The 15,607-nt window shown below is 43.3% G+C and overlaps 1 protein-coding gene across 4 annotated transcripts in view; it reads left to right on the forward strand.

The window, feature by feature from the left end:
• LOC134353179 (arf-GAP with GTPase, ANK repeat and PH domain-containing protein 3-like) overlaps positions 1 to 15,607 on the forward strand; it is a 545,439-nt gene that overhangs the window by 489,529 nt on the left and 40,303 nt on the right. For 2 of the 4 annotated variants that reach the window (XM_063061195.1, XM_063061176.1), the window contains exons 12-13: positions 5,534 to 5,688; positions 10,683 to 10,739. In XM_063061195.1, the coding sequence (XP_062917265.1) occupies positions 5,534 to 5,688; positions 10,683 to 10,739 (212 nt within the window). The remainder of the gene's footprint in view (positions 1 to 5,533; positions 5,689 to 10,682; positions 10,740 to 15,607) is intronic. The other 2 variants (XM_063061204.1, XM_063061185.1) reach the window with 1 other exon arrangement.

The raw sequence follows: 15,607 nt of genomic DNA on the forward strand, positions 1-15,607 counted from the left end.
GTTTATTGTTATTCATCTGTATGCATGTACAGTATATCACCACATGAAACAATGTTCCTCCAGACCAAGGTGCACGGCAATACATAAAACTACATATGCAATACATAAAATAATATTACAACAAATAATAGGGGTGCATTTACGACGCAAGTTAAAAGGTAGTGCAAAAGGAGAGCAAAACTAGTGAGATAGTGTTCATGGGTTGATTCAGTCCATTCAGAAATCTGATGGAGAAGGGGAAGAAACCGTTCCTAAAACATTGACTGTGTATCTTCAGAATCCTCTCTAGAGCCCTTTCTGATCCTTGCTTCCTATACCTTAAGTATGCTTCTTTCTTTCTCTTGACTAGATGTTTCAAATCCCTTATCAACCATGGTTCCTCACCCTACCATTCTTTCCCTGAGCCAAAACAACCTCCACACTTTTGTTGTGTATTTCCCTGAGTGCCCCCATTCCAGTTTATATACCCAAGTTCCTGCCAAATAGCATCATAATAACGCCTCCCTCAATTAAATACTTGCCCGTACCACCTTCTCCTATCCCTCTCCAAGGTTATAGTAAAGGTCAGGAAGTTCTGGGCAGGAACAATGTGATTGAGTGCAGAAAAGATTCATCAGAATTAGAATCAGAATCAGAATCAGAATCAGGTTTAATACCACTGACATATTTAGTGACACACATCAAAGTTGCTGGTGAAGGCAGCAGGCCAGGCAGCATCTCTAGGAAGAGGTACAGTCGACGTTTTGGGCTGAGACCCTTCGTCACCAGCAACTTTGATGTGTGTTGCTTGAATTTCCAGCATCTGCAGAATTCCTCGTACTGGCATATTTAGTGAAATTCGTTATTTTGCAGCAGTGGTACATTGCAATACATAATAAAAAAAACTATAAATTACAATAAGAAATATATATTAAAATTAAATTCAATAAATAGTGCAAATACAGAGCAAAAATAGTGAGGTAGTATACATGGATTCATTGTCTGTTCAGAAATCTGATGGCGGAGGGGAAGAATTTTGAGAGTGTGTCTTCATGCTGCTGTACCACCTCCTTGATGGTAGCAATGAGTGCAGGCATGTCTTAGGTGATGGGGGTCCTTAATGATAGACGCTGCCTTTTTGAGGCATCACCTTTTGAAGATGTCCGGGACGCTGGGGAGGCTAGTGCCCACGATGGAGCTGGCTGAGCTTGCAGCTTTTTCCGATCCTGTGCAGTGGCCCCCGCCATACCAGACGGTGATGCAACCAGTTAGAATGCTCTCTATGGTACACTGTAGAAATTTGCTAGAGTCTTTGCTGATGCACCAAATCTCAAACTCCTAATGAAATATAACCACTGCCATCCCTTCTCTGCAATTGCATCAATGTGTTGGGCTCAGAATAGGTCTGCAGAGACTAGAAATTTCAGGAATTTGAAGCGGCTCACCCTTTCCACTACTGATCCTGTGATAAGAACTGAAGTGTGTTCCTTTGACTTCCCCTTCCCGAAGTCTACAGTCATTTCCTTGGTCTTACGAATGCCGAGTGAAAGCTTGTTGCAACTCCACTCAACCAGCTGATCTATCTCACTCCTCTACACCTCCTCGTCATCACCTGAAATTCTGCTAACAATAGTTGCTGCTTGGAATGGAGTGTTTCAGTTAGAGGAGAGACTTGAGAGTTTGAGTCTGTTCTCCCTAGAATGGAGGCTAAGTAATAAGTAAGGATAATGGAGGTATATAAAATAATGAGGAGTATAGACGGGGGTAGACTGCAGAGAACCTTTCCCTTCATCTAAGGCATATGAAGCAAAGGATTTAGGTTAAGTGGGCAGAGATTTGGAGGGATCTGAGGAGGACCAGAGAAAGGCGAATACTTAGGACACACTGCAGAGCAGTGGATGCAAAGTCACTGACACTCTTGAAGAGGTGCCTAGAACTTGAATTGCCGGGCATTGAAGGCTACAGGCCAAGTGCTGAGAGATGGGATTAATGCAGGCGATTGCCCAGTGGTTTGGACTTGATGGGCCGAATGACGTGTTTTCATGCTGTATGCCTGCTCTTGTGATCATTACTTTATTATGGGAGTGGCCATTCTACAAAAGACCTTCACTGTCTGTGAGCTGCTGTGGATGTTCTGGGCTGTGAAAGATGCTGGAGAGGTGGAGGAGGTGCTGGAGTGTGTGAGCACTTTCACACAGCGAGTGCAGTGTTCTGGACTTGCTGCCTCTCACTAACGGCTGGAGACAGAGGGTGATGGTCAGTGAATTCTGACCTTGTCAGTGATGCCCTTGTCACACGGTTGAAATAGCTGTCCACCTCTTCCATAGCTTCTGAACGCCAGGCTCTCTCTTTGCTACATGGGAATCTCCTGGATCAGAAGGCCTGTTCCCTCCTTGCCTGTGCAGGGTCCTCGTCTCCGATTTAGACTTGGATGAAGTTATTGAGTTGCTGAGCCGTGCAGTGATACAGATATTTTTTGCCGTTTGTCTTGCGTAAAGCAATTGGCCGACAGCTTACAGAGCTTAGGGAATGAGGCATTATGCAAATGAGTATTGTATTTGCATAACCCTAATTAGGTAATTACTAATCTGTTTGCTATGTGATCAAGTATGTGTGAAGATGTATCATTTGCTGTTCACTGTTTCCTTTTGCCGATCGAGTCCGAAGAGCAGTTCTTTTGATGATAGGGTCAAATTTTGGGAGGGAAAGTTCTGGTCTTGGGTGTGGGGTCTCTTGGACCAGATGGTATCATGCTTCCTGTCTCTGTTCCTGCCTCTTTTCTGTTCCTAGTGCTGGAAGGTGGTTCAATCATCACGTGTGCTGAGGTAGGAGAATGGACAAAGAAGTGGCAGATGAAATACACTGTAGGGAAGTGTATGGTCATGCACTTTGGTGGAAAGAATAAAGGCGTAGACTTTTCTGAATTTGGAGTGAATTCAGAAGTCAAAGATGCAAAGGGACTTGGGAGTTCCAGTGCAGGATTCCCTAAAAGTTAATTTGCAGGTTGAGTCAGTAGTAAGGGAGACAAATGCAGCTTTAGCGTTCCTAGAACATAGAACAGTACAGCATAGGAACAGGCCCTCAGCCCACAGCATTGTGCTGAACCAATTAAATTAGTAATCAAATGTCTAACTAAACTGCTGCTTACACAACGTCTAAATCCCTCCATTTCCCTCACATTCATGTGCCTATTTAAATATCGCTTAAAACCTGGGGTGCTGCAGTGGCATAGTGGTTAGCGTGACGCCATTACAACACCGGGCGTCAGAACTCGGAGTTCAATTCCAGCGTCCTCTGTAAGCAAGTTTGTATGATCCTTCCTGTGTATGTGTGTGTGTGGATTTCCTCCGGGTGCTCCGGTTTCCTCCCACAATCCAAAGATGTACCAGTTAGTAGGTTATTAACCTACTACTACCAGTTAGGGGAAATGGTGAAGGATGGGGGGCGGGCGGCATTTCCCATCCCCCTTTCCCTCTCTCGTCTCATTTCCTTGCCCGTCCATGGCCTCACTCTGGTGCTTCTTCTCCCTTTATCTCTCTTCCATGGCATCCTGTCTCTTTCACCAATCAACTTCCTAGTTCTTTACTTCATACCTCCCCCTCCAGATTCACCTATCAGCTGGTGTTTCTCTCTCCCCTACCTCCACCTTTTAAAACTACTCTCAGCTTTCTTTCTCCAGTACTACTGAAGGGTTTCAGCCCGAAACGTCGACTGTACTGTTTTCCATAGATGCTGCCTGGCCTGCTGAGTTCCTCCAGCATTTTGTGTGTGTTGCTCGGATTTCCAGTATTTACAGATTTTTTCTTGCCTGTCTACCATAATCTTATAAACCTCTATCAGATCTCCCCTTGGCCTCTACCGCTCCAGAGAAGACAACCCAAGTTGTCAAAATTCTCGTTATAGCATATGCCCTTGAATCCAAGCAGCATCCTGGTAAATCTCTTCTGCACCCTTTCCAAAGCCTTGATATCCTTCCTATAATGCAGTGACCTGAACGCTAGCAATACTCCTGATGCGGCCCTACTACAGTTTTATAAAACTGCAACATAACTTCCTGCTTTTGAATTCAGTGCCTTGACAAGTAAAGGCAAATGTGCCATATGTCTTCTTATCAATCTGTCATATCCTATTGATCTGTCACCAGTTTCAGGGAGCTATAGACTTGGACCCCAAGACCCCTCTGCTCATCAACACTGTTAAGGGTCTTGCCCTAACAGTCAAATGTAAAGACTTTACATTTGACTTACCAAGGTGCAGTGCCTCACATTTGGCCAGGTTAAACTCCATCTGCCATTTCTCTGCCCAGATCTGCAACTGATCTGTATCCCACTGTCTATTTAAGTGTTACAGTTACAGTGAAAGTGCAGTGCAGGTAGACAATAAGGTGCAAGATCATAATGAGATAGATTGCAAGTTCAAGAGTCCATCTTATCAAAACTGGGGACTGTTCAATAGTCTGATAACAGCAGGGTAGAAACAGTTCTTGAGCCTAGTGGTATGTACTTTCAGGGTTTTGTATCTTATACCTGATGGCAGGGAGGAGAAGAGAGAATGTCTGGGTGGATGAGGTTCTTTGATTATGCTGGCTGCTTTACTGTGCCAGTGAGAAATGCTGACAAAGTACATCGAGGGAAGGCTGGAATCGGTGATGTGATGGGCTGTGTCCACAACTCTGCTGTTCCTTATGGTCATAGGCAGAGCAATTGCCATACCAATCTGTGATGCATCTGGATGGGATGCTTTCTGTGGTGCACCAAAAGGAATTGGTGCAGATTGAAGTACAGAGAGTGCGGAGAGGACCACTCATTCTGAGGATGAAGATTGCAGGAGGAGGGGGATTGTGAGGCACATTTCACTCTCAGTCATTGCAGTTACAGACTGTAAGGGATTCAAATTTCACATTGTTAAAGACAGCACTTCATACATAGTTAATCAGAGCAGTTTGGGATATTACATTGGGGGGTGGGCGCGGCGGAGTTGTTAGTCAGTGTGATGGAGCCAGAGTTGCAGTAAGGTAGGGGAGGCAAGAGGTGGAAAGTGTATGGGTGAGAATGAGTTGGGAGAATTGTAGTGAGGGATTGCGGTCGTCTGGAAGTTACTGACCAGCCGGATGTGTCCTCTGGCTCTGCATTTCACAGCTTCTACTTTGCTTTCTCTGTGTTCTCACTCTGATTACTCCCATTGACCAAATAACCGTCTATTCCATGGTCACCCTGTGGTTTGGGGAGAGCAGGGAAGGAAGGTAATATGGAGAGGGAGGGGAGAGAGTTGTGGTGGGGATAGGGGAGGGAGAGAGTGCACAGAGGACAAAGCATAGAGAAGGAAGGGTGGGAGGCGATGGGGTGGGGCTAGGGGAGAGGAACGATGTAAGGTAGAGAGTAGAGTGTAGGGAGGGAGGGGGCGAGGGTGTGATGGAGAGAGGAGTGGGGGAAGGATGTATGGTGGGGAGGTGACGGGAGGGAAGGGAGGGTTGTGAGTTGGACATTTGGATGGGATGTTGTGTCCCAGTCCATCACTGACCCCTGCTGTGACTGCCCCGTCCTCTCTCTCACAGATGTGGAAGAAAGCTACGAGTTCGTCATTGTCTCGCTGACTGGGCAGACGTGGCACTTTGAGGCCTCAAGTTCTGAAGAGAGGGAATCGTGGGTCCTGGCCATCGAGAGTCAGATCTTCGCCAGTCTCCAGTCTTGTGAAAGCAGCAAAAATAAGGTTGGTGTGTTGGGGAGGGCAGATCTCCTGTGGGTCTGTCCCATGGAAAGTGGGTGGCAAACTGGGAAAGGCCCCTCAGGCCTGACTGGGCAGTTAGGAAGCTGTGAGTACCTCAGTGTAGCCCCAGCTGACCCCCTGACCCCCTGACACCAGCCCCTAGGAGCAGAGAGGGTGGATTGCTGTTCTCACTCTAGTGCTATGGAGATTCATGGAACTGTAGAACATCATGGCACAGAAAAAGTTCACTGGCCCCACAGTATTCATGCCTGTAGCTCATCCCTGGAATCGGTCCCGAGCCCACTTCCTGTCACTGAGACACTGTCAGTGCTCTCACTGCTCTTTGACCAACCTTCCATGTGACATCTTATCAAAAGCCTTTTGAAAATCCCTGTAGCACTCTCAGTAATCCTCATTTTCTCTGAAAGCAGAGTTGTCACAATTTTCCTGAGAAACCCACATGTACTGTTCCAGGTGTACTTGTGCCTTTCCAAAGGCTCAGAAATAATTGCAATAATTTTCCGGCAATTAAAGATAAAAGTTGACTGATCCCTTCCATGCTTTTGTAATTAACGATGCCATGTTTTGCATCCTCTGATTCTGCAGCACCATTCCCATGCCCAGGGAGGAAGAGAATTGATGGTGGGGATCTCTGCAGTTTCTTTGATCATTGTAAGATTGTGGTTACTGATTATTCAAGGCATAGTTCCAAGTTCAGATAAGGTAGCAGTGGAATGAATTCAGCAAAACCACCAGCTTGTGGGGGAAAATTCTTCTTCAGGAATTTGTGTTGGAAGAAATCTGCCATCTTTTCCTGGCACAGCCAAGAGGTTGGTCCTAAATACCCGGTGCAGTTGACTATTAAATGTCCCTGCAAGTCACTCAGTTCAAAGCAGTTATAGATGTGTTTGTCAACAGTGGTGTTCCATCAGGACTGGTACTGGGACCTCTTCTTTTCTCGGCGGGCAGCAATCAGTGTGAGAGATTGTTCATTGGTGATGTAGCGTGAGGTTTAAAAAAAGCTTGGGAGCTTTTTGGCTTTTCTTTTGGCAGGCTGCAATCAGCACAAGAGATTGTTCGTTGGTCACGCATTGCAAGGTTTAAAAAGAGCTCTGGTGCTTTTTGTTTCTTGCTTGGCAAGTGACAATCAGCATGGGGCCAATAAAAAGAAAGGCAGAGCGGTCATTGTGTGAATGGGGCATTATTAGAGTGGTCTAGCTTTAGCTCAACAGGCTTACGCAAGCACAATAAGTCTGAAGTAAGTAAGTAAGAAAGCTTTTAGAATTTTTTTTTTTCTCTGTAAGTACGTAGCTAGTGCACTGAGAATGGATCCAGAGGTAGTGGTATATTCCTTGTGTGAGATGTGGGAAATTTGAGAGTCTCCCTGATAACTACGTCTGCATGAAGTGCATTGAGCTGCAGCTCCTTAGAGACTGTGTTAAGGGGCTGGAGCTGCAGCTTGATGACCTTTGACTCATATGAGAGAATGAGGAGGTGATATTTAGGAGCTACAGGGATGTAGCTTCTGTCACCTCTAAGTTACAGGAGGCAGGCTCTTGGGTGACTGTTAGGAAAGGGAAAAGGAATATGCAGTCAGTGTAAAATGCTCCTTTGGCCGTTTCCCTCAATAATTAGTATACCACTTTGGATACTGTTTGAGGGGGAGGGTGGACCTACCAGGGAGAAGCCGCAATGACCAGGTTTCTGGCACTGGGTCTGGCTCTGGCTCTGGCTCAGAAGGGAAGTGGGGAGAAGAGGAGTGCAGTAGTGATAGAGGATTATATAATTAAAAGATTAGAAAGCAGATTTTGGGGCATGTAAGAAACACCCATGTGCCAGGGCCAGGGACATCTTGGATCAGGTCCAAGCATTCCAAACGGAGAGGGTGAGCTTCAGAGTTCTGCTGTTTCTATCATTCATTCTATGGGGTCTCTTGTTTGGTGGATGTCTGTGAAGATTAAGAATTTCAGTGTGCATTCTAAATACATTCTCTGTTATTAAACTGAAGCATTTGAACAGTATGCGAACAGAGGTAAATAATCTGTAGTACAGTTAGAGCTTGGCAGGTATGACGTTGTTGGCATCACTGAGACATGGCTGAAAGAAGTTTATAGTTTGGAGCTTAAAATCCAAGGATACACATTGTATCGAAAGGACAGCTATGTAGGCAGCAGTGGTGCTGTGGCTCTGCTGGTAAAAACTGAAATCAAATCCTTAGAAAAACATGACATAGGATTGGAAGATGTAGAATCATTGTAGGTAGAGTTAAGGAACTGCAAGGGTGGAAAGACCCTGATGGAAGTTATACGGGCTTCCGAACAGTAGCCAGGATGTGTGCTGCAAACGACAGGAGATAGAAAATACATGTTCAAATGGCAATGTTACATTAGTTGTGGGGGATTTCAATATGCAGGTAGATTGGGAAAATCAGATTGGTGCTGATTTTGGATCCCAAGAGAGAATTTGTAGAATGCCTACAAGATTGCTTTTGAGAACAGCTTGTGGTTGAGCCCACTAGGGGATCAGTTATTCTGGATTGGATGTTGTGCAATGAACTGGATTTGATTGGGGAGGTAAAGGAACCCTTAGGAGACGGTGATCATAATATGATAGAATTTGCCCTGTAATTTGAAAGGGAGAAACTCAAGTGAGATGTAACAGTATGACAGTAGAGTAAAGGTTATTGAGAGAGGAGCTCTCCAAAGTTGACACTAGCAGGTATGACAGCAGAGCAGCAATGGCTGGAGTTTCTGGGAACAATTCAGAAGGTGCAGGATTGATGCATCCCAAAGATGAGGAAATATTCTAAAGGGAGGATGAGTCAACCGTGACTGACAAGGAAAGTGAATGACAGTATAGAAGTAAATGAGAGGGCAAATAATAGAGCAAAAATTAGTGGAAGGTAGTGGGTTGGGAAGCTTTTAAAAACCAATAGAAGGCAATTTAAAAAGCCTTAAAGAAAGAAAAGATGAAATATAATGGTAATCTAGCCAATAATATAAAAGAGGTTTCAGAAAGTTTTTCCAGATATACTGATTAAGGGGGAGACAAGAGGGAATTGATGGCTTTGTGGCCAGATTTGCAGATAATACAAAGATAGGTGGAAGGGCAGGTAATGTTGAGGAAGCAGGATGTCTGTAGAAGGACTTAAACAGATTAGTTGAATGGCAAAGAAGTAGCAGATGGAATATAATGTAGGGAAATGTATGGTCATGCACTTTGGGAGAAGGATGAAAGGTGTGGGCTATTTTGTAAACAGGGAGAAAATTCAGAACTCATCAGTGCAGAGGGACTTGGGAGTCCTTGTGCAGGATTTCCTAAAAGTTAATTTGCAAGTTGAGTTGATGGTAAGGAAGTCAAATGCAATGTTAGCATTTATTTCAAGAGAACTAGAATACAAAAGCAAGGATGTAACACTGAGGCCTTATAAGGCATTGGTCAGACCACACTTGGAATATTGAGAGCAGTTTTGGGCCCCTTATTTAAGAAAAGATGTGCTGGCATTGAAGAAATTCCAGAGGAGGTTCACAAGAATGATCAGAGGAATGAAAGGGTTAACATATGATGACTTCAGTGAATTTGGAAGAATGATGGGGGGCAACTTACTGAAACCTAACAAATTTTGAAAAGTCTCCATAAAGTGCATGCGAAGTGAATGTTTCTTGTCATGGGGGTGTCTAGGACCAGAGGACCTAGCCTCGGGAAAGAGGGCATCCATTTACAACAGAGATGAGGAAAAATTTCTTTAACCAGGTGGTGGTGAATCTGTGTAATTCTTTGCTACAGGCAGCTGTGCAGGCCAGGTCATTGGATATATTTAAGGCAGAGGTTCTTGATTAATCAGTGCATCAAAGGTTACTAATGGAAATCAGGAGAATGAGATTGAGAGACATAATAAAACCATGATGGAATGGTAGAGCAGACTCGATAGACCGAATATCCCAATTCTGCTCCAAGGTCTTCTGGTCTCAGTTGTTTCTGTGTGGACTCAGTGTAGATTCTAGTGAATTTGGTCAAATAATTGGTTAATTGGGGCAGCTACTTATTTGGGACAACTCTTAAAGAACAAAAACCATTGGAACCAAAATCAGGTTTAATATTACTGGCATATGTTGTGAAATTTGTTGTTTTGCAATAGCACAACATAGCAATACATACAGGGTAATACTTTTAAAAACTATAAATTACAGTAAGAAATATATAACAACATTAAATTAAATAGTGCAAAAAGAGAGAAAAGAAAGTAATGATGTAGTGTTCACGGGTTCATCGTCCATTCAGAAATTTGATGGCCAAAGGAAAGAAGCTGTTTCTGAAATGTTGAATGTATGTCTTCAGGCTCTGTACCTCCTCCTTGATGGTAGCAGTGAGAAGAGGGCATGTCCTGGGTGATGGGTGTTCTTAATAATGGATGCAGCCATCTTGAAGCATCGCCTTTTGAAGGTGTTCTGGATGCTGGGGAGGCTAGAGCCTACGATGGAGCTGGCTGAGTTTACAACATTCTGCAGCTTTTTCTGATCCTGTGCAGTGGCCCTTCCAATCCAGACAGTGATGCAGCCAGTTAGAATGTTCATCACGATACATCCATTGAATTTTGCAGAATCTTCGGTGATGCACCAATTCTCCTCAAACTCTTAATGGAATAATGTCATGCCTTCTTTGTAATTGCATCAGTACGTTGGAGGCAAGACAGATCTTCAGAGATATTGACATCCAGGAACTTGAAACTGATCACCGATTCCACTTCCCCTTTCTGAAATCCACAATCAATTCTTTGGTCTTGTGGACATTGAGTACAATGTTGCCGTTGTAACACCATTCAACTAGCTGATCTACAGTGGCATGCAAAAGTCTGGGCACCCCTGGTCAAAATTTTGGTTACTGTGAATAGCTAAATGAGTGAAAGAAGACCTGATTTCCAAAAGGCATAAAGTTAAAGATGACACATTTCTTTAATATTTTAAACGAGATTACTTTTTTATTTCTATCTTTTACAGTTTCAAAATAACAAAAAAGGAGAAGAGCCCAAAGCAGAAGTTTGGGCACCCTGCATGGTCAGTACGTAGTAACACCCCCTTTGGCAAGTATCACAGCTTGTAAACGCTTTCTGTAGCCAGCTAAGAGTCTTTCAGTTCTTGTTTGGGGGATTTTCACCCATTCTTCCTTGCAAAAGGCTTCTAGTTCTGTGAGATTCTTAGGCCGTCTTGCATGCACTGCTCTTTTGAGGTCTACCCACACATTTTCGATGATGTTTAGGTCAGGGGACTGTGAGGGCCATGGCAAAGCCTTCAGCTTGCGCCTCTTGAGGTAGTCCATTGTGGATTTTGAGGTGTGTTTAGGATCATTGTCCTGTTGTAGAAGCCATCCCCTTTTCATCTTCAGCTTTTTTACAGACAGTGTGATGTTTGCTTCCAGAATTTACTGGTATTTCATTGAATTCATTCTTCCCTCTACAAGTGAAATGTTCCCTGTGCCACTGGCTGCAATACAAGCCCAAAGCATGATTGATCCACCCCCGTGCTTAACAGTTGGAGAGATGTTCTTTTCATGAAACTCTGCACCCTTTTTTCTCCAAACATACCTTTGCTCATTGCGGCCAAAAAGTTCTATTTTAACTTCATCAGTCCACGGGACAAGTTTTCAAAATGCATCAGGCTTGTTTAGATGTTCCTTTTCAAACTTATGATGGTGAATTTTGTGGTGAGGACGCAGGAAAGGTTTTCTTCTGTTGACTCTTCCTTGAAGGTCATATTTGTGCAGGTGTCGCTGCACAGTAGAACAGTGCACCGCCACTCCAGAGTCTGCTAAATCTTTCTGAAGGTCTTCTGCAGTCAAATGGGGATTTTGATTTGCCTTCCTAGCAATCCTACGAGCAGTTCTCTCGGAAAGTTTTCTTGGTCTTCCAGACCTCAACTTGACCTCCACCGTTCCTGTTAACTGCCATTTCTTAATTACATTACGAACTGAGAAAACGGCTACCTGAAAATGCTTTGCTATCTTCTTATAGCCTTCTCCTGCTTTGTGGGCATCATTTATTTTAATTTTCAGAGTGCTAGGCAGCTGCTTAGAGGAGCCCATGGCTGCTGATTGTTGGGACAAGGTTTGAGGAGTCAGAGTATTTATAAAGCTTTGAAATTTGCATCACCTGGCCTTTCCTAACAATGACTGTGAACAAGCCATAGCCCTAACAAACTAGTTAAGGTCTGAGACCTTGATAAAAGTTATCTCAGAGCTCAAATCTCTTGGGATGCCCAAACTTTTGCATGGTGCTCCTTTCCTTTTTTCCATTCTAAAATTGTACAAAACAAAAATAATACACCAATCTTGCTTAAAATGTTGAAAAGAATGTTTCATCTTTAACTTTATGACTTTTGGAGATCAGTTCACCTTCTACTCACTTAACTATTCACAGTAACAGAAATTTTGACCAGGGGTACCCAACCTTGTGCATGCCACTGTATCTCGCTCCTGTATGCCTCCTCATCACCATCTGAAATTCTTCCAGTAATAATTATGTCATCAGGACATTTATAGATGGCATTTGAGGTGTGCCTAGCCACACAGTTGTAGGTGTAGAGAGAGTAGTGCAGTGGACTAAACTAAGCACGCATCCTTGAGGTGTGATAGTATTAATTGCCAACATGGAGGAGATGTTATTTCGGATTCACACTGATTATGGTTTCCTGGTGAAGAATTCAAGAAAATATCCAGGATTCTCTTCATTTATTTGGGACACTGTGCCGCTTAATTGGGACAGGAGACTATTGCTAAACAGTTTCTAACTAGTGAAGGTTGCGTGAGTTTGTGTGGCCATTAGACACTACACCATGCTGAGAGTGAATAGTTTTTAAGTAGCGACAGTTTTTGAGTTTGTTTGAGTTTAAAACACAATGATTTTTTTGGTTGCTGATAGTTGGCAAGAAATAAGCAGTAAGACAATTTAGAACTATTTTGCTATTTTGCTCACTGAGGTTTCAAGCATTCATGCTTAGAGATGCCAGAAACAGCTGAGAGTGAAAATGAAATGACTTCACTATCTCAATAGGTTATAATCTAAGAAGCATTTGAAGGTATCAACAATCATCTCAAATGTTACAATGAAAATGAAGATTTGGGGAATGCATTTGTTGAAAGCATTGTATGATGGCGGTCCATTATCACAGCGGTCCCCAACCACTGGGCTGCAAAGCATGGAAATGATATGATTTGGCGATAGGAGTCAGCTGCACCTTTCCTCATTCCCTGTCACACCCACTGTTGAGCATGAACGCACGCGAGGTGATGACCCACGCGTCATCCATGTCAGCGCAGGAAGGAGATCAACTGCTTGAGCTTGCAAATGACGGTGGGCTGAAAAGTTTGTTTGACATAACATCTGTGCCGGCATTCTGGATCAAACTCGAGGCTAAGTATCCTGAGATAGCCATGAAAGCACTGAAAACGTTGCTTCCATTTCCAACATATCTCTGCAATGAATGCAACGAAAACTAAATTGCGGTATAGACTGGACATAAGGAACCCCCTTCGAGTATCGCTGTCTCCCATCACTGCTCAATGGGACCATCTCATTGCAAGGAAACAAGCCCAGGACTCCCACTGATTCAGCGATATTGGTGTGTTGCAATGATTTTATATGTGCTGTGTGTTTAATATCCAAACGTTACTTAAAATGTTATGATGCTATTGACTTATAAGTGACTTATATAACCATATAACAATTACAGCACGGAAACAGGCCATCTCTGCCCTTCTAGTCTGTGCCAAACGCTACTCTCACCTAGTCCCACCGATCTGCGCTCAGCCCGTAACCCTCCATTCCTTTCCTGTCCATATACCTATCCAATTTTTCTTTAAATGATAATATCAAAACTGCCTTTACCATTTTACTGGATGTTTGTTCAACACTTACTTCAAGCTCCCCTGTCCTCCCCTGATAGCTGACTTATCACTATATTCATGAGGAAAATATGCGTTGTGTGTTTAATATTAAATTCATTTAGATAAACCCTTTTAGAAATGAAATTGAGTGTATTAGCCACTTACCACCTATATTCCGGTCGTGATTAACACTACCACCACCTCCCCGAACAGAATCGTTAAAAACGATTTGTAGAAGAAAATCGGCACGTACACACATGCGCAAAGCTTCATGGTCATTGTAGTCTTGTCGGGGTAAACACAACGTATTTGACTGCTATTTCTTGTCTGTTGGCAACCTTACCACCGCCCCCACCCCCCCACCCCAGGTCGACCGGTCTGCAAGAATATTGTCAATAATAAATCAGTCCGCGTTGCAAAAAATGGTTGGGGACCCCTGTATTATCAGATTATCAGCATGAGGTGTCTGCACTAATTTTGTTCATTCACAATCAATCAAAAGTACATGGTAGAGTATACTGGATTAATTCATCTGTCGATAACAATTAGGAACAAATACAGTTTTATAGTACTGTAGTAGTATTGGTAGTGTTCTAACTTGTTCTGCATTTCATTTAAATACATAATTTGTTACTCAGTTAAAAGGTAGTTTGTCTTTTTTATTAGGCAGCCACCTAATTTTGCCAAAATGTACTCATTCCAATGTGTCCCAATTAACCGGAATCCACTGTATATAGATGACTTGAATGAAAATCTAGGTAGTCTAAGTAGTAAGTTTGCAGACGACACAAAAGGTAGTGAAGTTGTGGATGCTTGGGAAAGTTGCCAAAGGATTCATCAGGATGTAAACCATTTGGAAATGTAGGCATAAAAATGGTGGGTGGAGTTTATTCTAGATAAGTGTGAGGTGTTTCACTTTGGGAGGTCAAATGTAAGAGAAAATTATACAGTAAATAGCAGAAGTCTTAGAAGTATTGATGAACAGAGGGATCTTGAGGTGAGAATCCATAGCTCCCTGAAAGTGGATAGGATGGTAAAGAAGGCATGCTTGCCTCCATTGGTCAAGGCACTGAGTAAAAATGTCAGAAAGTCAAGTTGCAGCCATATAAAACTTTAGTCAGGCTACATTTTGAGTATTTCTACAGTTCTGCTCATCCCATTATAGGAGGGATATGGAGACTTTGGAGAGGGTGCAGAAGAGATTCACCAGGATGCTCCCTGGATTGGAGGACATGTTCTATAATGAACAGCTGGATAAACTTGGATTGTTATCCGTAGACTGGCAGAAGCTGAGAGAAGATCTGATAAAGGTTTATAAAATAATGAGAGGCATAGATAGAGTAGACAGTCTTTTTCCTAGGGTGGAGTTGTCAAAGGCCAGAGGACAAAGGTTTAAAGTGAGGGGGGAAGCTTTAAAGGAGATTTACAAGGCAGGGTTTTTACAAAGAGAGTTATTGGTGCCTGGACCACACTCCGAGGTAGGTGGTGGAGGCAGGTATGATGGAATATTTAAGAGGCATTTGGATAGTCACATTAACAAGCAGGGAGTGGAGGGATATGGACCACATGCAGTCAGGTGGGATTAGTTTGGATCGGCATCGCAGTCAGCACAGACATTGTGGACCTAAGGGCCTTTCCCTGTGCTCCATTGTTCTATGTTCTAATCTCACCTGCCACTCATCCGCTCAAATTGACAGCTATCTATGTTCTGCCAAATCCTGTGACAACCTTTTTCAGTATCTACATCTCCACCAATTGTCTGCAAACTTGCAAATCAGATAACGTGCATTTTCATCAAAATGGTTTATCGTTACATTACGTGCAACAGAGCAGTACTTGGTCTGTGTCTCAAGCACACGAAATTGTCGGACACAGGTCAGTTTGATACTGGATGGGACCTGCAGCTGACTTGCTGGAGTAAAGAGCCCACTTTTTGCATTACTGTAACCAGCTTGTGTGCAGGTTTCCCAGGGATGTAGCTCAGTACAAGAGTGTCAGTATAACAGCAGCAGTTTAGGTGTGTGGAGGAACAGATAGGTGGTGT

This window comes from Mobula hypostoma, chromosome 1 (genome assembly GCF_963921235.1).
Source record: "Mobula hypostoma chromosome 1, sMobHyp1.1, whole genome shotgun sequence".
NCBI classification, from domain to species: domain Eukaryota; kingdom Metazoa; phylum Chordata; class Chondrichthyes; order Myliobatiformes; family Myliobatidae; genus Mobula; species Mobula hypostoma.